This window comes from Phaseolus vulgaris, chromosome 7 (genome assembly GCF_051622355.1).
Source record: "Phaseolus vulgaris cultivar YP4 chromosome 7, ASM5162235v1, whole genome shotgun sequence".
Taxonomy (NCBI): domain Eukaryota; kingdom Viridiplantae; phylum Streptophyta; class Magnoliopsida; order Fabales; family Fabaceae; genus Phaseolus; species Phaseolus vulgaris.
In genome coordinates, this window is record NC_143504.1 from 51,072,300 (window position 1) to 51,096,063 (window position 23,764).

General features: G+C 32.7%; 2 protein-coding genes across 2 annotated transcripts; one reads left to right on the top strand and one right to left on the bottom strand.

Annotated features, from left to right (window-relative positions):
• The first annotated feature begins 1,858 nt into the window (after window positions 1-1,858).
• LOC137829395 (uncharacterized) lies at window positions 1,859-2,380 on the top strand. Its single transcript, XM_068636198.1, has one exon. It carries the CDS (start codon window positions 1,859-1,861, stop codon window positions 2,378-2,380), a length of 522 nt encoding a protein of 173 aa, XP_068492299.1.
• A 5,103-nt stretch (window positions 2,381-7,483) lies between these two features.
• Window positions 7,484-8,602, bottom strand: LOC137829987 (ethylene-responsive transcription factor 1B). The gene has a single exon (XM_068637041.2). The coding sequence runs from the start codon at window positions 8,479-8,481 to the stop codon at window positions 7,714-7,716; it is 768 nt and encodes a 255-aa protein (XP_068493142.1). The 5' UTR covers window positions 8,482-8,602; the 3' UTR covers window positions 7,484-7,713.
• Window positions 8,603-23,764: the final 15,162 nt, after the last annotated feature.

Here is a 23,764-nt window from a genome sequence, read left to right on the forward strand (position 1 = left end):
GGAAGTTTTTGGAAATTTGAATACTGTGAAGGAATCCATCTTACAGGATATTGAGAATATTGACTGTCAAGAAAGCCAATGTGTTTCTGCGGAGAGGGAGAGTCAACTTAGAGCTAATTTGGTAAAGAAACTTTGGGAGACTGATGCAAAGATTGAATCCCTCTATCGTCAAAAGGCTAGAATCAACTGGCTCAAATATGGTGACTGTTGTACTAAATTCTTCCATTCATCCTTGAGGTGGAGGAGAATAAGGAATGAAGTAAAGGGTGTTGAGATAAGAGGCTTCTGGTGTGAAGAACCTTGCACGGTCCGATCTGAAGCAAAGAAACTGTTTGAATCTAGATTTAAAGCAACAAAAGACTATGGAGTTAGAGTTGACGAGGTAGAGTTTAAATCTTTATCACCAGAGGCAAGCTTGCGGTTGATTGAGGCTTTTAGTGAGGAGGAAGTTAAGGAAGTTGTGTGGCAGTGTGAGGGATCAAAGAGCCCTGGCCCGGATGGGTTCAATTTCAACTTTATTAAGAAGAGTTGGAATAGTCTTAAGGCAGATTTTGTGGCAGGTGTCATTCCAAAGGGGTGCAATGCGTCATTCATTGCTCTTGTACCTAAAGTAAGGGAACCTTGTAAGCTTGACCAGTTTAGACCCATCTCGTTAGTGGGCGCCATATACAAAGTTATATCAAAAGTGTTGGCTGGTGGGATCAAGAAAGTATTACCTACCATTATAGATGGGAGTCAATCAGCCTTCATCAAGGATAGAGGTCTAGCAGATAGTGTGCTTTAGGCAAATGAGGTAGTTGAGGAAGTTAGAAGGAAGGGGAAGAGCGGTTTGTGTCTGAAGGTAGATTTTGAAAAAGTATATGATTCTGTCAGATGGGACTTCATGTATGATATGCTTAGTAGGTTGGGTTTCCATAACATATGGATAAAATGGATGAGAGGATGTATGGAGTCAGCCACAGTATCAGTGCTAGTCAATGGGAGCCCCACGGAGGAATTTACTCCTACAAGAGGTTTGAGGCAGGGAGATCCCTTAGCACCATTTCTATTCATTGTGGTGGCAGAAGGCCTTGCAGGACTTGTACGACAATCAGTAAAATCTAACCTCCTATCCGGGATTAAGGTAGGAAGCAAAGAGGTAGAGGTGTCTTCTCTCCAGTTTGCGGATGACACTCTCTTCTTTTGTGAGGAGTCGGGGAGCAATGTGATCACAATGAAGTCCATCTTAAGGGGCTTTGAACTAGCTTCAGGGCTGAAGATTAACTTTCACAAATCAAAGCTAGCAGATATTAATGTTCAGAGTAACAACCTTCTATGCTACTCTAAGGGGTTGAATTATAACCATATGGGAACACCTTTCAAATACTTGGGTCTAGAAGTGGGAGGAAATCCAAGGAAGAAGTCGTTTTGGGAACCTGTGGTAAACAAACTAAAGACAAGGCTAAGTGTGTGGAAGGGACGGTTCTTATCAATGGTAGGAAGGATATGTGTAATTAAGTCAGTGTTCACTGCAATTTCTCTCTTTTATCTATCAGTTTTCAAAGCGCCGGAGTCAGTTTACAAGAGTATCATAAGTATTCAAAGGAGATTCCTGTGGGGATGGGTTAAGGAGAAAATACCGATATCATGGGTGAGCTGGGAAGACTTATGTAAACCAAAAGAGGAAGGTGGTTTGGGGCTCAGAGACATCAGAAAGTTCAACTTTGCTCTCTTGGCCAAATGGAGATGGCGGTTTATGTCTCAAGAGAGAGGGAAGTAGAAGGAGGTGTTGGAATCAAAGTATGGAGCGGAGCTAGAATGCCTCCATCTGCCAGTGAAGTATCAATCGTGGTGGTGGAGAGATATAGTCAAGGTGTGTATGGAGGGAGGTGGTGATGGGTGGTTTCAAGAAGAGGTACGGTGGAAACTAGGTAGGGGAGATAAGGTTAGATTCTGGGAGGATGTGTGGATTGGGGACTCAAGCCTCAAATCTTTGCTCCATAGACTGTTCTCCCTGTCGGTAAATCAAGAGCAAAAGGTTGAAGATGTAGGGGAGTGGGAAGGCACGGATTGGAGGTGGAGGTTAGAATGGAGACGGGATAGATTTGAGTGGGAAACCGAATTGGAAGGAAACTTGTTGGACTACATACTAAGGGCTAATGTAAATAAAAACATAAGTGATATTCGAGTGTGGGGGGAGGAGGAACTGGAGAAGTATTCCGTCAACATAGCATATAATCACCTAGCAAAGCGACCCGGAGCTACGCATCATTATGCCTTTGAGTACCTTTGGAAAGCTAAAGCATTTCCCAATGTGTTGATGACAGCTTGGAGGGCATTGTTAAATAGAATCCCAACAATGGAGAATCTTAGTAGAAGAGGAGTTCAGATGAACTCATAGTTTGTGTGCTCTGTCAAGAAAAGGAGGATTCATGCCATCACCTATTTATAGAGTGCAAATATGCCCAACAGGTTTGGTCTTTATGCCTCAAATGGTTAGGTCTCTTGTTTGTCCAACACAATGACTTAAGAGAACATTTTGGGAGTTTTCATATAGCACAAGCTAGTAGTAAGCAAAATCTGGTCCTGAAAGGTGTGTGGGCTGCTATTGTAAGGTGTATTTGGGATCAGAGAAACTCTATTTTGTTCAAGCAAGGAGTAGTTGATGCTGAAGAGATTTTGCAGATGGTGCAGTTTAAGTCGTGGCTGTGGATGAAGTATAGGGAGTCCTCCCTCAATTACTCTTTTGCAGATTGGATGTTTAATCCGACCACTTGTATATATAGCATAAGTTAGCTGAGTGCGAACCTGTATATGGAGAGGTTGTGGTTTGATTAGAGAACCTGTATAAGGAGGTGAGGGAACCGAGAGCAGGTTGCCAAGAGTACAAAGAGGGAGAGTAAAAATCTTGGTTCTTGGGAGGGGTACTAGACTACTTTTGGCCATATAGTTAGTGAAGGGAAGGAATTTATTCTAATGCTTGTTGGGATCTTAGGCAGCTGCAGCAAGGTATAAATTCCCGGAGACAGAACCTATGTGCTCTGATGTTGCATATTGTTGTTGCTGCTGGGAGAAATAACATTGGATAGTCTGATATTGATACTTTTAAGGGAGATGGTTGGAGTTGATAAAGGAGAGGCCTGATGGAAAACCTTTTTGAACCATATTTTTGTTAAATTTTCAACGATGCAGGATGTGATTTAGGTGCAATGTGTAGCTGATGTTCCCTGCGTCTGTTATAATTTTCTAGTTCTCTGATGTGGTGGTATGGTGCTGCTATGGGGTGGTTTGGACCACCTGACTTAAATTGTGTTATCTGATCTGCTACCAACACTGCACGGTTTGAGGTGGAGATCAATATTTAGTTGTGTCTGAAGCAAAGAGGAGTAGTGTTGCTGATTTTAGCTTAGCAGTCACAAGGCGTAGATCCAGGGGAGTTTTCTAGGGCTGCAAAGAACAAAGCACTGATCCATATCAAGTGATATAGGTGTTCCTTTTATTAAAATTCCCTTGGTGAATCCAAAATAGTTGTTGAAAGGTGAAAACAAGTGGAACCGTACCTGGCCTAGTGAAATTTTAAGGCAGTTAGAGTGAAGCTTTAATAGGTGGTTGCTGGTTTTATGCAGGATCTTTACAAGTTTAAACAATTATAAGTTTGGTTGTTGTGTTATTAAGGTAGTTAGAGTGAAGCTATAGCCGATGGTTGCTGATTTTATCTGTTGGAATTGGGTAATTGCTGGTATTATGCAGGATAATCTACAAGTTTGGAGCAACTAAAAGTTTGGTTGCTGGTTTTTGTTTATGCCTTCTGTAAGGAAAATTGGACCAACTCTTGGTCTAATATTGCTCAGAGATAAGCTAGGGTGAATTCTGTGTTGACTGAATGGCGAAGAGCTGACCTGTAGTTGATGGTGGAGTGTTTTTCCATGTTCAGGAAGGCGCGTATAGAGTCACATTCTAAATTTGTTAAGCTTTTGGTGCTCTTGTTGGACGGAGTGGGTAAGGTGCTGGATGCAGGGGAAGACTATGGTAAGGTAGGATGTGGTTTGCACTTGCACCAGGACCTGCACTGGGACAGTTTGCTCAATTACCACTTGTTATAGTTGCCATTGCAAAGACGTGTAAGGCTTTAACTGACAACATCTAAAATAATTCTGCCTCATTGGGGATTATCAAGGGGAAACGTTTGGTACAAGTTGGTTACAGTTTGTTGAGATAGGGTGCAAGTGGCTCTTTTTGGTATGGCTATTCTGCAGAGGTTGTGGTTTATGGATCTGGCCACTGGCGATGTTAAGTGTTATGTGGACAGATGCTGGAGGGTCTAATGCTTGTTTGGGTTTCACAAGATTGCACAGTGCTAGTTTTTCAAGGTGCTGGCAAAGCTGGATATAAAGCTGGAGAGAAATGTGCCACGGTAAGGGCTGGATGGTGGGGATTGGTGGTGCAGTACGGTGTTGTTAAGTGCTGCATTATAGGTTTTTGGTTTGGTTGTTGTTACATTCTATTAAGCTCCACGTGATGTGGTGCACCCCTTGAATGTTATCCTTTGTGGCTATAGTTTAGTCCATGCTCTAAGTGTTGCTGCAAATTAGGAGCAAATGTTGTCAAAGTGCTGTTGTAGTGTAGGGTAATCTTTGTGTAATGATGTAGATAAGCCATCTAATGGTTATCTTGTTCCAAGCCATATGGAATTTGTAAACGGGTTGGATACCCTAAGTATTTTTTTTAATTTAATTTATTCATTGGTGATAAAAAAAAGAATTAAGGGTGCTGTCCATAATAGTATTAAGCTCTCGGTATAGAAGTGGTGGGGAGGAAGTGTGTGAGCTTTGGCTTGGGTTGTTAGGAAGACTCTTAGGTTTTGCAGAAGACTTTGGTTAAAGGGGCATGTAGGTGATGGAGAAATTGTGAAGCGAAGATGTCCACTAAGTTAGCATGCTCTTTGCCTGGTAGCAGAGTTAATTTGGACCAAAAAGTGATCCATGTGTCTATGCTCTATATAGTAGAACTCTGTTTAAGCTTTTTTGGTGTTTGATGGGCTTCAAAACAGCAGTGATGCTGCAGGCCCACGTACACAAATTCAATGCTGATCAAGTGTAAAGCTAACAAGAAGGGGACTCAATTTGTTGATGAGTTCCTAATTTATAATATGGAAAATTGATGCTGAAGCAAGTTTACAATGGGGTCAACAAAATCAAAGTACACAGTACTATTTTGGAAGGGAGGTTGGATTCCAAATCTGGTTTTTGTTGTAATAGACATGTCTCACAATTTTGGCCTGCTGAGTAGTGTTGGATGTTTATGCAGGCGGCAATGTAATTTTTTTTTCTGGTTTGGGTACTTATATTGCTTGTGCTTTGGGTAGACTATCCATTTATTAGTTAGATGGTAGTAATTGTATGTAGGTTGAAACACTCTTTTAATTTATTATTCTTTTCCCATAAAAAAAACCTCCTTTACAATACTACACATGCTTCAAACTTTAATAAATTAATAGTATATAGCGCGGATTCATATTAATAATGGAGCCTAAGTTTCTCAATATATCTTCAACCAGGCATCAAAATGATCAAACAAACTATAATGCTAAAATCGATCTTTATGATGATATATTCTTTTAGAGAAATCGGTTAGAATAGCACAAATATAATAATAATATTTAGAATGCGGTTTTTGTTTCTTTTAGTTGTACTTCTAATTTCCACTTTTCTAAGCCTTCTATAGGTCCTTTTTAAAAATGATTAATATCTTGAAATGTTTGAATAAATGTTAATTGAAATCTATAAGACTATAATATTGTTTTCTTTTTCTGGAAGGATTAAAAAATTGTAGGTATGGCACAAAATTGTTGAATTTGACTCTAGCAGAGGGTTTGGTGGGAGAATTCTATTGGTGCAATAAATGAGAAATATATAAAACTTCAAAAACAATGGAGCTATAAATTAGGTCGATACATCACCAACTACTCAGAAAACTATTTTCAAACCCTATGGAGTTAAATTCTTACTCAAGCTAAATTTTTTACAAAGAACATGTTAGAATTCCCACACACCTTCATCTTTATTTTCAAAATAAGACGTATAAAATAGTTTGCTTTCATGATAATTTTTTTTTTTAAATTCTTGTTTTATATTGATCTACTTCTACATATTTTTACTTTTTGTGTGTGTGAAAGGGGGTTATTTTGATATGATACATGTATTTCTCTATTTGATATTAAAATATATTTAAATTTTAGTTCGTGAAATATTTTAAAATTCTACAAATGTGTGAAATCTTTGTTTCAGTCCATCCAATTTAATATTTTTTATTTGTTTCCTAACTGAATTAAATAATAGAGTCTTAAAAGGGCTTTCAACTCATATAAATGAGTCAAAAGTGACATGTAATATTCAATGGTTTGCAGATACCGGAAGTGTTAATTTTTTAAAAATAATTATGAAGACTATTATACTAACTTAATTTGATTTTTTTTAAAAGATAAAAACCTAATTGGGTATAATTATAAGTATTAGAAATATTTTTTTATTTTATTTTTAATCATAGTCATGTTTATTATGTTATAAAGCGCAAATTGATCGAATCCATAATAGGCAATAGAAAGTTGGGTAAGAAGTACCGAAAATATATAATTATAAATATATGATTTAATAACTTATTATAGATTTATTAGAATATAGTTGTGACTTTTATTTGAACCTAAAAATTAGGATACAACTGTTATATCTAGAAGCAGGTGATAACATTGCTTCTAAAGATTTATTCACCTTTAAAACGCTAACTTTTAAGATTGGGAAAGTTTTCTAGAATACAAAAAGCTCTTTTAAAACGAATGACAAAATAATTCACATCAACTTAATCTCACACAAAGGATGAGGATATGGATGAGGAAAAATTGAATGAAAAGAAAAAGAAAAACACATAAAGACAGATATTAGAAAGAACGTAGCATCGCTAAAATTGAGCTTTGTCTTTTATAGATTTGACTAAGTAAACTAATAAAACAAGTAAAATAAACTATTATTAAAAATTATACGTTGAACGTTGGCAAAGATAAAATTTAATCTCAATTTTTTTAAATAAAAAGATAAATATTATAATTTTAAAATACAAAAGTTTTATTACTCCTCATATAAATAGCCAACAAATTTGCCCACAACAATTTTTCTACAAATTAGATAGACCAATTCTTATTTAATTATAGGGCATGTTGAGAATCAATATGCTTTTAATTTCAGAAAGAAAATATTTTTTATTTTAACTTTTATCAAAAGTTCTTTGATTTTAATTTTTCAAAATATGAAATCATTTGACTCGTTAATTTCTCATATATTTAAAAAAACATATATGGTCATGATATTTACAAATATTCGTGACACATCACTGTAATACGCGATATTTGAATATTTATTTTTGGAAAAATAGAAATATTCTACCGAAATGAAATAATTCCGTTCCCTCTTGGTTTGATTAAAGAATAGCATGAGAGACATTTGAAAGTGTATTGTTTGAATAATTTTTTCCTTGATGTCATTTGTTTATACAATTGGAGTCTAATATTTTATTCTCTCTCATTACTTTATGAGGAACCAAATGATCAAGAGAGAGATGACGAAAAATGGCGACCGAATCCTAATGCCAACACAACAAATCTAGTACAAAGTCATGAAAGAATTAACGTTAATTAACAAGATTCAACAGCAGGATTAATTAACGAGCTAAACTAAGAATTAACTAGCAAAGCAAATGATCAGAAGAAGAAGAAGAAGAAGAAGAAGTTAAGCTGAGAAGCTGTTCCAAGTAGTCAGAGCCCAAATCCTCCAACACCAACACATTTTGTGAAAGCACATTCTCCAACTGGTGCTCCCTTTTGGCCTTTTTGTTTGTGGCTTTGGACTTCCTTCTCATGGTGTGTTTCCTCTTGAGTGCCAACACTGGTGAGGAACCATCTTCCCATGGCTTGTTGGCCATGTCTTTGAGTGATTCCCTCACCACTTCTTCTGGGAAGTTCAGCACTGCCATGGAACCTCTTGTTGACAAAGCTGCTTGGTCATAGGCCAGTGCAGCAGCCTCTGCTGTGTCAAATGTTCCAATCCACACTCTAACCCCATTTCTTGTGGAGTCTCTTATCTCAGCAGCAAATTTCCCCCATGGCCTTCTCCTCACTCCCCTAAAGGGTCTCTTCTCTTTGATGCTCTCCTTTGGAGGGGCTGATGCATCTGCTTCTTGGAGCACTTGGCCTTGCCTTGCATGAGTTAAATTGGAGGACACTTCCAGCTGTGACTCACTGCTGACCAAAGAGCCTGAAGAGTTGGAATCCGAGGATGATTCCTTGATTTGTGAGTGGTCACTGAAGGTGAAGGGATTATCATCAAGGGTGGTGGTGTTTTCTTCATTGAAGAGAAAAAAGTCCTCCCAATGGAATGGTTCTGCACACAAAGAAGAATTTAGAAAGGGAGTGTTAAGGCTTTGGTACTGGAAGAAAGATGAATCAAAATCCATCTCTTGGATCTCAATGTAGACACCAAATTCAGCTGTTTTGCTTTTGTTGTCTTTCTTTCCACCTCTGTTTCTCTCGTGTGCTTGTGGTATTATGTTTTTGTGGCTTGGAACAAATGTTTGGGTGCTTGCTTCATTTATATATACTCATTGAAAAGAAGGAAAAATGATGACCAAAAGATTCATAGATAATGGACAAATAAATGGAAATTAATAAAAAAAAATGAATTGTACTATAAAGTCGAAGTTGGAATTATTGGTCAAGGAGGATGTCTTTGGATATCTATTTTTTATGTCATTGAAATTGTACTATTAAAAGATGGATCTAAATATGTATGGAAACGGTTAAACAAAGTCCTAAAAGGAAGTTCTTTTACATTTACATTGGGTTTGGATGAGCCTAGGAGAGAATAGGGAGTGGATACAATTTTCAAACTATATGGGTTTAAAATGAATACAATCTAAAAAGTAATCATAATTAATTATGTGGTTAATTTTTTATGAGTAGAAAAGTTTTATTGGAAGAATATGTTACGTGAAAATTTAACTCCCATTAAGTGGATAAGGACCTATATCGAATTGATTTGTCTCAGTTCATGTTGAGCTGATTCGACTTGGGTCCATGTCGAGTCAGGTGGGTCCGAACCCATGTTGAGTCGAATGGGTTCGGATCCAAGTCGAGTCGGCACTGGTCCCAAGTCAGGTTGAGTCAGCTTGAGTCAAGTGGGCTCGAGCCCTTGTCGAGTAGAGTGGACCTAGACTCATGTTGAGTTGAGTCGACCCGATTTCAGGTAGAGTCAAATCTGCTCGGACCTAGGTTGAGATGAGTTAGCTTAGACCCATATCAAATTGAGTCATCTCGGACCTATATCAAGTCAAGTCGAGCCTGACCCATATCAACTCGAGTCGACTCATGCCCATGTCAAGCTGAGTCGCCTAGTACCAAGTTGAGCGTATTCGGGCCGAGTCTAGGTCAACTCGAGTCGATCTGGATCTAGGTCTAGTCGAGTTGATCTAGGTCTAGGTCGAGTTAGCCTAGACCTAGGTCGAGGCAAGTCAACCCATTTCCATATTGAAATGGATATAATCTAATTAATAAAGTGGATTTAATCTATTTTAAATGGATTTAATTTAAATTTAATCTACTTTAAATAAATTTGAAAGAGTCTAAATAAATTTGATTTAGTTAATAGATTTAAATTAAAATTTGAAAAATCCAATTCAAATAAATTTGATCTAGTTAGAATGGATATAAATTTAAATTAAAATTTAAAAAATCTTATTCATGACCACCTACTAAAAAGTAATCATAATTAATTACCTACTAAAAAGTAATAATAAATAATTATGTGGTTAATATTTGTTGAGTAGAAAAGTTTTATTGGAAGAATGTGTTACATGAAAATTGAACTCCCGTATATAGGAAAAGGTATACTAACAATAACAAAACATGTATTTAAATGATTAAAAAAAACAAGGTACTAGAAGATTGTATTGAATGGTATAGTCACGTGCGTTAAAAAAAGAATAAGAAAACGTGGGCAACTGGAGAGGGAGAAGGGTTGGAGCAATAGGTTGGTGAGTGGCTAGAAGGATTCAAAGTAAAGGAAAAGGGCGGTCGAAGGGCATGGTAACCAAGACTATGTCTCTTTGTCTCAGTGTCACAATCACTCTCATAACTCACAACCTTTCTCTTTCTCTCCTTTTGTCGCATTGCACACACCTCACAACATTTCAGTGACTAGTGAGTGAGTGACTGAGCCAGTGTCATTGTATCACATACCACTAATGTTGCACTCAAACCAAAAACCCCACCTCATCATATGCCCAGTAAGTGGGGATTTTTCTTTTCTTTTCATCTCTACTTTTCTTCTCATTTTTCACTACACACAATTTTATTCAATAATTACCTCTACTTTCACGTTTCATTAAAATATTATTAAAACCATATACTGTAAATAAATCCGGGGTTTCATTTTAGCCTCATTTCAAAGTAGATTGTTTAGAATTATCATATAATTACTTTAACAAAACAAGGTGCTTGATATTGGGTTTCATTCATAAGAGTTCATCACTCCATCAGAATATAATTGAGCTGAGTCTGCGTGAGCATTAACTCCGTTCCAAGAACCTTCCTCTGTCTTATCTACATTACTGAATTCCATCCCCTAAACGATATGGGACCCAACTATGCTAAGTGTTACATCAGCCGCCAGCGTGCCTGTCTACTTTCAACGGCATATAATATTAATTATGTCAGTTTTTGTTTTACTATAGCTATAAATACCAGTTAAATAACCTCTGTTAAATTTCATTTTTCTCCCCACCAAAGTTACTTTATCTCTGAATTATTACCACGCAAGTTTTAACCATTACAACATGCTGTTAGAAAGAAACATAATCAAACAGTTTCCGGTGGGTTAAGGTTGACAGCAGTGGCTCTTCTAGATGGGAAAAGAAATGATGATTATTATAAAAGGTGAAAAAGCAAAGATTAATAATGGATAGGGTTTTGATAATGATTCAAGAAAAGTTAAGAGAATGCAGACGAAGGGCATGTAGGAATGATTGAAAGTTTATAGTGTTGGGATGATCAAGTTGCGTGATAAAGCATGTGCCACTTGGTGATATTAAATGTTTGGAATGAATTGTTTATTGAGGGAAGAAGGTACATGCATGCATCTTTGTATCTCTCTGATTTCCACAACTTGGACTGTCACCAACGAACATTTGACATTTGATTTCTGTGATAAAGGATTCATAATATTTATGATTTAACAATTGCCTCAGACAAGGATCAGCTGGTCCACCAGATCGCCACGACTCAGTTTCAAAGTTCAAAGTCAAGAGGAATAACATATAGAAGCCTTTGTTGAATGTATAATCTTTCTTTCTATTTCCTTTGCATTATTTCTCAACAAGAACCTAGCTAGGACAAACAGTTTCCACCTTCACAATTACCTTTCAGATACGTAAGTTTTCTTATACAACTAAATGCCACCAATTAAGACATTCTTTTAACACTTCCTCCGTCACAGTTTTTATTTCTTTTTTATTAAGTGAAATTGATGTAAGTCTTATTAAATATTTTCAATTATTTTTTAGTGTCTATGATCGCACAAAATATTTATTATATACAGTATATAAATTATTATAAATTTTAATGATACATACTAATATTTTAAAAAAAATCTATTAAATTGACTCTAATAATATTAAATATCTTTTCGAATCAAATTACTCGATTAAGATAATCTTAAATATGTTTTAATAATTATAAACATATTTTAAAAATAACATATTGAAGTTAATTTTGCAGACTCTAATAATATTAAATATATTTTAATAATAAAAATATTTACAAAAATATTAGAATTAGTTTAGTTGACTTGTTTTAGTTTTTAAATTTGTAAAAATAAAATGTTTGTTAATAACGGTTAAATTAACACCAATTTATATATTATAAATTTGTATCTCTCTTTATGATAATAAGTAGTATCAGTAAATTATTTTTAATCAAAAGGATAGTATAAAGGTGACAATTTTTTTCATTTACAACTTTTTTCCTTTTCTTATCTATATTTTCACACTCATAATTATTTTCCTTATCTTTTTCATTCACATTCATCTCCTTCATCGACATTCATCTCATCCATCTATACTCATATCCTTCATCCACAAACATCTTATTTATCTACATTTTTTTCTTTATCTCTTTTATTTGTACTCATTTTCTTCCTCTCACTCATCTCCTTCATCCAATACAATCTTTTTTGTATTTTATTTTATTGAAGATAGAGCTGTTGTAAGATAAACTTATTTTTTAAATTATCATCACTAACATAAACCAAAATGATGCAAATTAAATTAATATTAAAAATATATTTTTATAATTAATTAACTAGTATATAATATATAGTGTATGTCTCATGAGTTTAATCGAAACTAATAATCCCTACTATCGAATTCCGACACAAAGATCATAACGTTGAGACACATAGAATAATTTTTTTGACCAATACAATACAAGATAGACAATAATCACAAATTAACGTACCTTTATAATTTTCGTCAGTTTTTATTCATGCTAAGTACACATTTTCTTGTAATGATTTTCTTTCAAAATTAGGTTAACATATCTTAGTATGTAGTGAGATTTAATTTTTTTTCCCCTGTTCTAATGAAGAAATATAATATATTTTAAATAATTATATTAGAGATCTCACATCGACTAGAGATGAGGACAATTCATTGTATATAAATAGGTGCAAACCTCACCTCATAAGCCAATTTTATAGAGTTGAGTTAGGCTTAAAGTCTACTTTGTAATATGTTATAAAGATTATTTTGAACCTACTCTAACGAGTGTTTATTGGACTTATCAGACCACCTGCTATCGGACTGTTATCGGATCACCCATAATATGTTATTTCACGCGGCACATCAACTAACATAATATGTTAGTTCATAATAAATTATGATATTAAAAGGTGTGAAGACTTAAAGAGTTTGTGTGGTAACACTAATGAATTAGTTATTAGTTTATATAATTTAGTTTAACCAACACAATAAATGTTTGATAGATATTTTAAAATATTTTAGATTTAGAGATATTTCTGACTTATAGGTTATAAACATCCGCTTTGTATTTGAACTTAGAAATGAAGAGAAAAATTATATATCTATATATATATATGATAAAAAAAAAAAAAAAAAGACAAGATGCAATGGAGACATGCACGTGTATCACCGGACCAACAAAACAACCCATTCAGAGAATTTATACTCTGATAAGCCAAATATATTTTTAAAGAATTCCTCCCACAACAATTACGCAAGAAGGGGAACCAAATAAATTCGGCAAGAAAGTCGATTAAATTTTTTATAAGTCTTTCAATACACTTTATCTAGCTTGTAACTTGTTTACATTTCTTTTCATTTTTATTTCTTATATTTTAATATATTATTTTTATTTTTAATTTATTTATTATTATCTATTTCAATCATATAAATATAATTAATTATTACACAATCTTTTTATATTTATTTAATTACTTTTTTATGCAGTTCAAATTAAAAAATAATTTACAAATTTGAAGTAACATATCAAACGATACTAATTAAAACTGCACACAATAAAAAAATTTAAAATAGAAATTTAAGGAAACAAAATTTTAATTGAAAAATAAAAAATAAATAAATAAATAAAAATTAAATTAAATTAATAAATTTTAAATGAATTGTTCAAAAAAATATAAGAAACTTTTAAAAGATAAATAGAAGAATCATTTAAAATTATTAGTGAAAAAATATTAAGTTTAAAGAATCATTTAAATTTAATTTTATATATTTATATTTTTTTATTTAGAATTATAAAATTGAAGTTGTTTAAAAAAAAATAATTTTTTAAAACTTTATTTAAATTTATTTTTTTTAGAAAGATAAAGTTTATTGACTAATATTTTATTATGTACTTTTATTTTAAATTTATTTTTTTATATGAGATTATATTTTAAAGAACTGCTTTTAAATAATTTATTTAAAATAAAAAAATGAAAATAACTACAAGTATAAAAGAATCTACAATTTTTTTCGCAAATATCCGATAAATAACAGACAAAATAGTGGAGCTAAGTTTTTTTAGACAAAATAGATAACAGATAAATACCTTGTATTTATCCACAGACACATGTACTGATACGACACGAATAGAAAAATACGTATAATTTTTAAAATATAGAACACGGAGACACAAATTTATATATTATATAATTATGAATTATATAAATGGACAATAAAGATTTATGTGTACAAGTATGTTTCATATTTTTTTTAGCAAAAAGAAATTTTTTCATGGCTAGTTCAAAAGGATTTGTTCCTTATTTTTATAATCATACTAAAAATTTATACAATAAGTTTGAGTTTTTAAAAAATTAATGTATTTTTTATTTTTAAAATTGTGTTAAAATCGTGCTAGAATTGTCAAAAATCTAACAAATACTTTTTGAATTAGACACTTCATTTATACGTGTTTTACGAGTATCGTACGAGTGTCAGTGTTTTACAAGTATCGTACGAATGTCGGTATTTAATACATGTATCCGACACGGACACGTCATTTAAGAAAAATGTCTAAATCTCATATTATATACACAATATGTCCATTATCATCCCTCCCCGGTACCAATACTGAAGAACTTGAATTCAAAATAATGAATATTACTAAAAAAAGACAAATTATAAGTAACTTCAAGACATTACAATTAATTTTGATATATATATATATATATTATGACTTTTTATTTTTCTGTTTGTGGGAATTGTCTTTAGTTACTTATATTTTTTTATTAAAAAAATCAAATAAATAAAGATATTTAAAGAATACTTTCATCCTTATAAAAACAACTATATATATTGCAACAAACTGGAATGAAAGAGCAAAAAAAAAAAGAGCAACATATAGTTACCACAAAGCATTAATTAAAAAAAATGACACAAAATTCTTTGGTTGGTCTAGATACCAAAAAAATTGTAGCCTTTTGTCATCAAATCTATGAACATGTAGGAATTGGTCATCTAGAAATTGGCGTTCTTGCATAATAATAAAATTAACCTATAAGATATGAGAAATTAGAATAGAGGTAACGAATTTTCCGAAACCATTTTGAGAATGAATTTAGGTTACCGTAAACAGTTATACAGATGATAGAAAATAGTTGCAAAAATCATGTCCTTGAGGTTAAATAAGTTGCTACACAAAGTTATAGATGTCAGACAATCAATTTTTTTTGAAAGGGAGGGGTTTATTGGACAATGTACTCGTGGCTAAAGAAGTATTGGAAGAAGTGAATAGGAGAAAGAGGAGCTGCATTTTTTTCAAAGTTGACTACGAAAACGCCTATGACTCAATTAGCTGAGATTTTATATATTACATGCTTCAAAGGCTTGGATTTTGTGAGAGGTGGATTGGCTGGATAAGAGCGTGTCTCCAATCATCGTTGATTTTCGTGTTAGTTAATGGAAGTCCCACTCTAGAGTTCAAACTAAGGAGGGGATTGAGACAAGGAGATCCTTTAACATCGTTTCTCTTTTTGATTGTAGCAGATGGATTAGCTGGAGTGACCAGGAAAGCAATGGAGAAAGATTTGCTGGAGAGCGTGACTGTTGGTGAGAAGTTAGTCAAGGTGAATATGCTTCAGTATGCGAATGACACTCTTTTATTCTGTGAAGCGAATCCTCAAAGCATGTTCGTGATAAAGGTAATGCTTAATTATTTCGAACTGACATCAGGTTTAAAGGTAAATTATCTAAAGAGCAGCATAGGTGGGTGGGGTGCAGTCAGCAGTTGTTACAGAGCTTGGCAACTATCTTGAATTGTTAGATAATGAGAACCCCTTTTAAATATCTGGGGTTGCTCATAGGGGGTTTCCATAAAAGAAGAACTTTTTGGAAAGGGGTGGTGGAGAGAGTGAGAAGCAGATTAGGAAGATGGAAAGATAAGCTTATGGAAAGATAAGCTTATTTCTATGGCGGGGCGAATATGTTTAATCAAGTGGGTTCTTTCCTCTCTACCTCTGTTCTATCTGTTGTTATACAAATTGCCAGGTGGTGGTAGAGGAGATGGTGAGGCTGCAGAGGGATTTCTTGTGGGGTTGGGGGTCGGAAGGTAGGAAGATAATGTAGGCCTTGTGGAATAAGGTGTGTCAATCAAAAGGAGAGGGTGGACTTGGAATGATAGAGATGAGAAATTTCAATATGCTCCTGTTAGGGAAATGGATTTGGAGGCTGGGTAAGGAGGAAAATGGTCTTTGGAAGGAGGTGGTGGTTTCGAAGTATGGTGGGTGGAGAAAAATTAGGGCTCAAGAGGTTAAGAGGTACAATTCTTTGTGGTGGAAGGACTTGAAGGAGGTCTGGAGGTTTCAAGGATGGAAAGGAAATTTTGAGGACAACATAGTCTGAGATATTGGGAGTGGGAGAGAGGAGAAGCTTGTTTGATTGAGAAAAACAGTTAGAGCAAGAGTTGGTTAGGATGTTGGATACAAGGAGCATTTTCGAAGAAAAAGAGGATAAGTGGTCTGGAAGGCAAGTGTGCAACAAAGTTTATAGTCCAATCGGCTTACAAGTGCTAGGTACGAGGAGTTTTGGAGGATTAAGGCTCAACCTTCGGAGCAATAATAACATGGAGGGTGCTAGAGGATAAAATAGCGTATAAATAGAATCTAGTGAGAAGGGGGATAAGTGTGGAAAGCAATGTTTGTAGTATGTGTGGGGAGGGTGAGAAATCCACGTCTCATCTTTTCTGTACGTGTAGAGTTGCCTGGCTTGTATGGTTTAAGTACTACGAGTGGGTGGGTCAGGCATTTGTTGTTCATCAGGAGCCAAAGATGCTTTTCTCACAGTTTAGGCTAATAAAGGAAAGTGCAGTTCTAAATCGGATATAGTTGTGTGCATGGATAACAGTCATAGGAGAATTGTGGAAGCATAGAAATAAGAAGATATCCAGGAATGGGCACGTAGATCACTCGAAGATTTTTTCGATGGCGCAATTGAATGTTTGGTCGTGGGTGAAATCGAAGGTATGCCTAACATGTTTTTCTTACTCAGATTGGTGTCTTAAACCTTTGGTCTATATAAGGTCTATCAGAAAAGATAAAGGTTAGTGAAGAGGTAGGAATAATTGTGCTTATGGAAAGAGGATGTTAATAGTTTGATTTGTCCTATGTTCTTTTATAAGAATTGAATTATTATTATTTTTTTTACCGATAAAAAAAATACAGATAACAGACAAAATTATTTGGAGATTTGAATGAGTATTATTTAAAGATAACTTACAATTTATAGATTTGAATGAATATTATTTGAAGAAAATATCATATATATTTTTATTTAGCAGCCATTTCTAAATCAGCTAGAATCTAAATTCTTTTTATGCATGGTCTGGTATCTCAATAATCTCACAAATCTTAAACTCTAAAATATAGTAGAACGAGATTAGTGTTTCAAAAGAATAATGAGTTTTTAAGAGAACAATGATAATTTTTAAAGTGAATCAAAATTCAAAATCTATTCAGGATGTTCAATAAATTCTCCAACAAGATTAAATTTCATTAAAACTACCGATGGAGAAAAAAAAAACCATTAATTATAATCCAAAATGCATATCAAAATACACTAAATCTGAAAATAATCCACTTTAAGTTCGTCCTACATAATTATTAGTGAATATAGAGGATGAGAGAGATTATTACACATGTTTTTTTTTCTTTCAATTTGAGATTACATTAAATGATGTTGAAATAGAATAACAACACTACAATTTTTGAAAGTGAATAATATCTTATTTTTATGTTTTTTTATATATGAAACACATAACTTTCACCATTTATTTATATTTATTTAATTCATTTAAATTTTATTGTAAATAAATTTATAAAAATAAAAAACAAATATGAAATTTTAAAATAAATATTTATATGCACAATTATTTTTTTTAAAAAATGCTTATATAAACTAATCCGACTCTTATGCCACATAAGAATGACGCAATGCACACCCTATAGAAAGGAAAAATTATATTGATTAAAATGTTGTGGTAGGATGATTAAGATAAATGTGACGTAAGACTCACTTATACCAATTGCTTAACATATCGGAATTTCCATTAATTATTACTTTATAAACCTAATTTCACATCTCTAACTGTTACCTAAGTAAAGAGTCATCTCAACACAAGCCAAAGGTAATTAATTATGCCCAAAAGAAAAGTGTTCAATTTTATATTATAACCAAAATCAAGTCAAAAGATTGATGAATTTGAACATGCAACAGCATGTTAAAATATTCCCACCGACAATGATACATTCCCTACTTAAACACACAAATTTGAGGAATTCTTTCTAGTACTAACTTTCTTTCGTCTTTGGGATGATAATGGCATTCAAATCTCACGTTTCTTAAACTCTAAAGTGACGACTCTAAATTAGTTATTGGAAAACCTTGTCATCTCAACCTCAGCATATACATAAATCAAATCTTTTTCTGATTCCATTTTAGTAAAATCAAATATATTATTTTTAACTTTATGTTATCTTTGAAATGTGTTCACTCTAAAATATGTTCAGACTTAATTAAATTTTAATTTGGTTTATAAATTTAAATATTTTTAATTTATTTTTATTAAAAAAATATATTTTATTGAGTACATAACATTTTCAGTCATTATCGTTAAATGAGTGTTACTTTACATCGTTATTATTTAATTTCTTTTATTTGAAATTTTTTTGATTAAATTTTATGTTTTTTACCATAAATTTAATTAGTTTTAATTATTAAAAGAAATAATTAAATATTTAAAATCTTTATATTTTTACCGTCTATATAGCACAGCATCACAAATTTAGAAAATAAGAAGAATGAACTTTTGGAACTTTAATTATTTTATAAATGACATCATTTAATTTTATAAATTAAATACTAAATAAAAATAAACTATTATGTATTCGATACTTAACAATCAAATTAAAAAGATTTCATTGTAAAATGTATAATATTTTTGTAAGAAAATAAATAAATAAATATGAACTATTTAATGGGTGATTCAACCCTTATATAAAACAAAAAATAGAAAGAATTAAAATCACACACATCTACCTATTCCAAACACCCAATAAAAAAAACCTAAAAAAACCCTGCAATAGTCAAAGAGTATTATATCAAAAACCCAAAACAACCAAATAAACCCACACATGGCATTAGCTGAGTGGGATATATATAACTCATAAAAAAAAACGTAAACAACCACCAAAATAAGGAGGATGACATTTTTTTTTTCAGCAAGAGAGAATAAATAAAAAAAATCACTTCAGGGGTGATTCAAACCCAACATAAAACACCCAGCCAAAACATAAAAACAAATACGCCTCATCCAACAAATCCAAACCCATATAAGGGGCCAACAAGTAAAAGAAAAAAAAAAAAAGCACTAAAAGAACCTGCCACTTCTAAAAACAACTTCTAAACTAACAAGCCAGACAAAACACCCAGCCTAAAAACAACAACCCACACACCTAAAATGAAAGCAAACAAACTAGATCGAGTTCACACATACCAAGGGTTCAAGACACCAATCTGAAAAAAGAAAAGCAAGTAGAGGGGACTTTAGAGGTAACCCAAGACCAAACCTTCAATTAGGCTAAAGAAATTTTTTTTGAATGATCCACCACTTCGCCTTTGAAAATGACCTTATTCATATGACTTCAAATCTCCCTTACCACTGCGATCCACACACTCCCTAAAACTAAGTTGACAAATTTAGGTGCATAACACATATTGAATTGAAGGAAATGTGAATAAGAATCGGGAGGAGCAATCGATAGCAACCTTAACCACGCATAACACAAGTTCCAAACTAACCAAGCAATTCTACAACCAAAAAACAAATGGTTAGATGACTCCTCTTTTAACCCACACAAACAACAACAAATACTTTCAACCACAACCCCACGACTAATCAAATTAACTTTAGTGACAATCTTGTTTTCCAACACCCTCTAAGTAGTAACCTGGGTCGAAGGCAAAACCTTAATACTCCAAAAAAAATTGAACAAGCGCAAGCATTCTGCTTCAATCTCTCCCTCTAAAATATTGTACGCAGAATTAACCGAAAACTCTAGAGACACTCCATCTTTCCAAGACCATCTATCAACATTAGCCGAAGCAAGACCCAACCCATGCACCACCTTAAGAAGCTGACAAACCTGAACCTTCTTCCAAAAAGACTCCTTCGCCAAACAAAATTCCACCTTCAAATATTGTTAACATAAACCCCACAAAGATCTAACAATGCATCTTTGTTAACACATAGGGAGAACAATCTCAGGAATTTGAGATCTCGGGAATTTACATTTCAAAGCAACGTTACCCACCCACCTATCTTCCCAGAATTTTATAGCCTTCCCATTACCAACTTCCCACATAAAGCAATCTTCGAAGTTCCTACCCCACTCCTCCAACATCCATATCTCCTTCAAATCCCTCCACTAAAGAGAGTCAAAATTGTTTCTCTTATGCTCTTTCAAACTTCTCCAAACTCCATACTTAGACTTTAAAACCTTCTTCCACAGATCGCCCTTGGTCGAACCCAACCGCCAAATCCATTTTCCCAACAAGGCTACATTGAATAACTTAATATTAATAATGCTAAGACTGCCAACTTCACGTGACTCACAAACCTTTTCCCAATAAGCCCACACAATCTTTCTCCCATCAGACCCCAACCCTAAAGGAAGTTCCTCTGAATTTTCACAATCTTCTTCAACACAATTGAATGTATTTTAAACATAGATAATTAGAACAACGAAATAGCCGAAAGAACTGACTTGATCAAGCAAATTCTCCCAACTAACGAAATAATTCTACCTTTCCATCTCCCCAATCTGCTCTTTATTTTTTCAACCACGCCATCCCAAAATGCTCCCTTCCTATGACACCCCCAATAGGCATCCACATGTACTTGAATGATGTTTTCATCACATCAGAGTTAAGAATAGCCGCAAAACATCGAATCGTGAACTGATCAACCCCCACCCCTTCAATACTACTCTTCAATTCACCTTGAGACCAGAAGCCAGCTCAAAACAATTCAAAATAATCTTAATGTTGAACACGCTTTTGGTAGTCGCTTTGCAGAAAAACAAAGTATCATCAACGTACTAAAGCATATTAACCTTAATCTTCTTACCCTCGATCTTCAAACTTTCCACCAAATCTTTCTCAACCGCTTTCCTTAAAACTCTTGTTAAGCCTCCAGCTACTATAAGAAACAAAAATGGAGCTAAGGGGTCTCCTTGTCTCAAACCCTTCAACGGAAAAAAATTCCTTAGTCGGGCTACCATTTACGATGACAGACACAGAAGCTGATTCCAGACAAGGATGATAGTATAAAAGTGATTAGATGACCCCAAATTGTTTTCCAACGAATCCAATAGCAAATCGAGTAAAACAGTGTTCAGAACCTGTAAGCAATACAAATTAGCAATAACAGTAAATGAAAGAAGAGTTGTGATTGTTAAGTAGGAAAATATAAAATATGATTAAAAATAGTAGAGAATGCAGGTGGACTTCCAAGTTTATTCACCACGAATTCCTCATTCACTACTAGAAAATCATTAAATAGAAATCAATTTTAGAAACAAAAAATAATTAGTTGCTCTATTAACTAAATTAAATACCATTTTAGATACTATAAAATTTGGTATCTAAATTATTTTTTATTATTGATAAATAGTTTCTAAATTTGTATCAAATTAGCTACCAATTATTTAGTTTCTAAAGTTGGTAGCTAATTATATATCAATTTAGAAATTATTTATCAATATTAAAAACTAAAAACTATTTAAATATCAATAATTTTTTTGTCTCTAAAATAATATATAATTTAGTCATTATAACAACTAATTATTTTGTCCTAAAATTGATTTCTATTTAATGATTTTCTTGTCGTGATAAGTTTTCCTGAATCAATATCTCACTAGTTCCAAGCGTATACTCATGAGATGTTTATCTTTTATCTCTCAAAGAGATTAATTACAACTAAGCGAACTAACCAAAAAATATAATTAAAGAAAAGAACGAAATTAAATAAATTTTGAAATAAAAAACATTAGTGTCGTCGAACCGGTACTAAATTAAATAAATTTTAAAATAAAAAATATTTGTATTAGTCAAGTCAACACTAAATTACTTTAAATTAAAACTTAATTTAAAAATTAGTAACAAATGACTGTTAACTTAGATTAGTAACAAATTTATATCATCTAAACCAATGTTGCATAGAGTCGGTAATCGGCCATCAATCATTTGATAATCATACATACATGTAATACAAATTCGATGCTATTAACTAATTAACATCAATTTTTGTGATGTTAAGTGAAACCAAAATATAAAAACTTCATTCTTATATGTTTCTCTATGGAAGAAAGAAATCTTTATGCAAATAATTTAACTCTTTCAATTTTTTATGTTACCGTGTTGTAAATCATTATAAAAGGATCTTATGTTTTTTTTTTGGAGTTTCAATGCTTTGTGGGTATTTTGGGGAACTATTAAGTGGAAGAATTTATTTTTTATTCAGGGTTGTTGGAGGATTAGAGGAGTAAAATTCTCTTATATATAATGTACATTAAGACTTTTTTTTAATGGGTTAGAGTACTTCTAATACTCTTATTTATTCTATTTTTTTATTGTTGATAATTTTTTATTTATTTAAATAATTATTTTCTTATAATGACGTACGTGCTTAAAATTTAAATACCTAAATGTACAATCCTCCTACTCCAACTGGAACTTAAACCCTTTGCCGTGTTTAAAGTCGATGATGTTGAAAATGATATCTTAACTAATACACTGTGCAATGTGGATAAATGCAGGTAAGTAAGAAATTTGAGCAAGCGAGCTCTATGCGGGTAGGATTGAAGGTAAGTTATGCACACTTAGATAGACAAATTGTTGAAGAATATACCTGGGGAAGGCTCATAACAACATAACCATTTGCTACTTTATGCATTAATACACAGGGGCTGAAATGAACCCTGCACTCGATAAATACTCGAGATTTGGCTAGCTGCAACTAGGACAAACATGCAACCACCAGCTGCATCAAATATACATACCAATGGACCCAAATAGAGGTCAAGGAAGCTAAATTTTTTATACTTAATTAGATACCTATTTATAAATTAAATTAGAAATTTATATTAATAATAAAATTATTTTAAATATTAATAATTTTTTCTATAAAATAGTATCTAATTTAATTATATAATAATTATTTTTTATAATATATATATATATATATTAAATATAATAAAACTGAATTTAGCGATAAAAAACATTAACATTCAATTTAAAGATAAACAATTAATAAAACTAAACGTAGATAAAAAAAAAAAAAGTGCAAGTCGAGGTGATTCGAGAGAACCGTGGAAGTATATGGAAAATGTACATCATATTCTAAGGACTAATCCATTAAGGAATTATTAAATAATAAGTTTACATTATCCACATTCAAAATTTAGAAAAGTTAGGTGTTAAATAATGGTAAAATTTTGAATGGAAAAAAATATTAGAGGAATCTTTTACCAATGGGTCTATGTCCAATACATAAAAGAATTTGAGATTACTTTGAACATAGGTATCGAATTCTCTTGTATGGTCCATTCATAACTTGTTAATGAAGATTTTGTTCGGTGTTTCTTTTTCTTAGATTTTCAACAAGTAATATTAG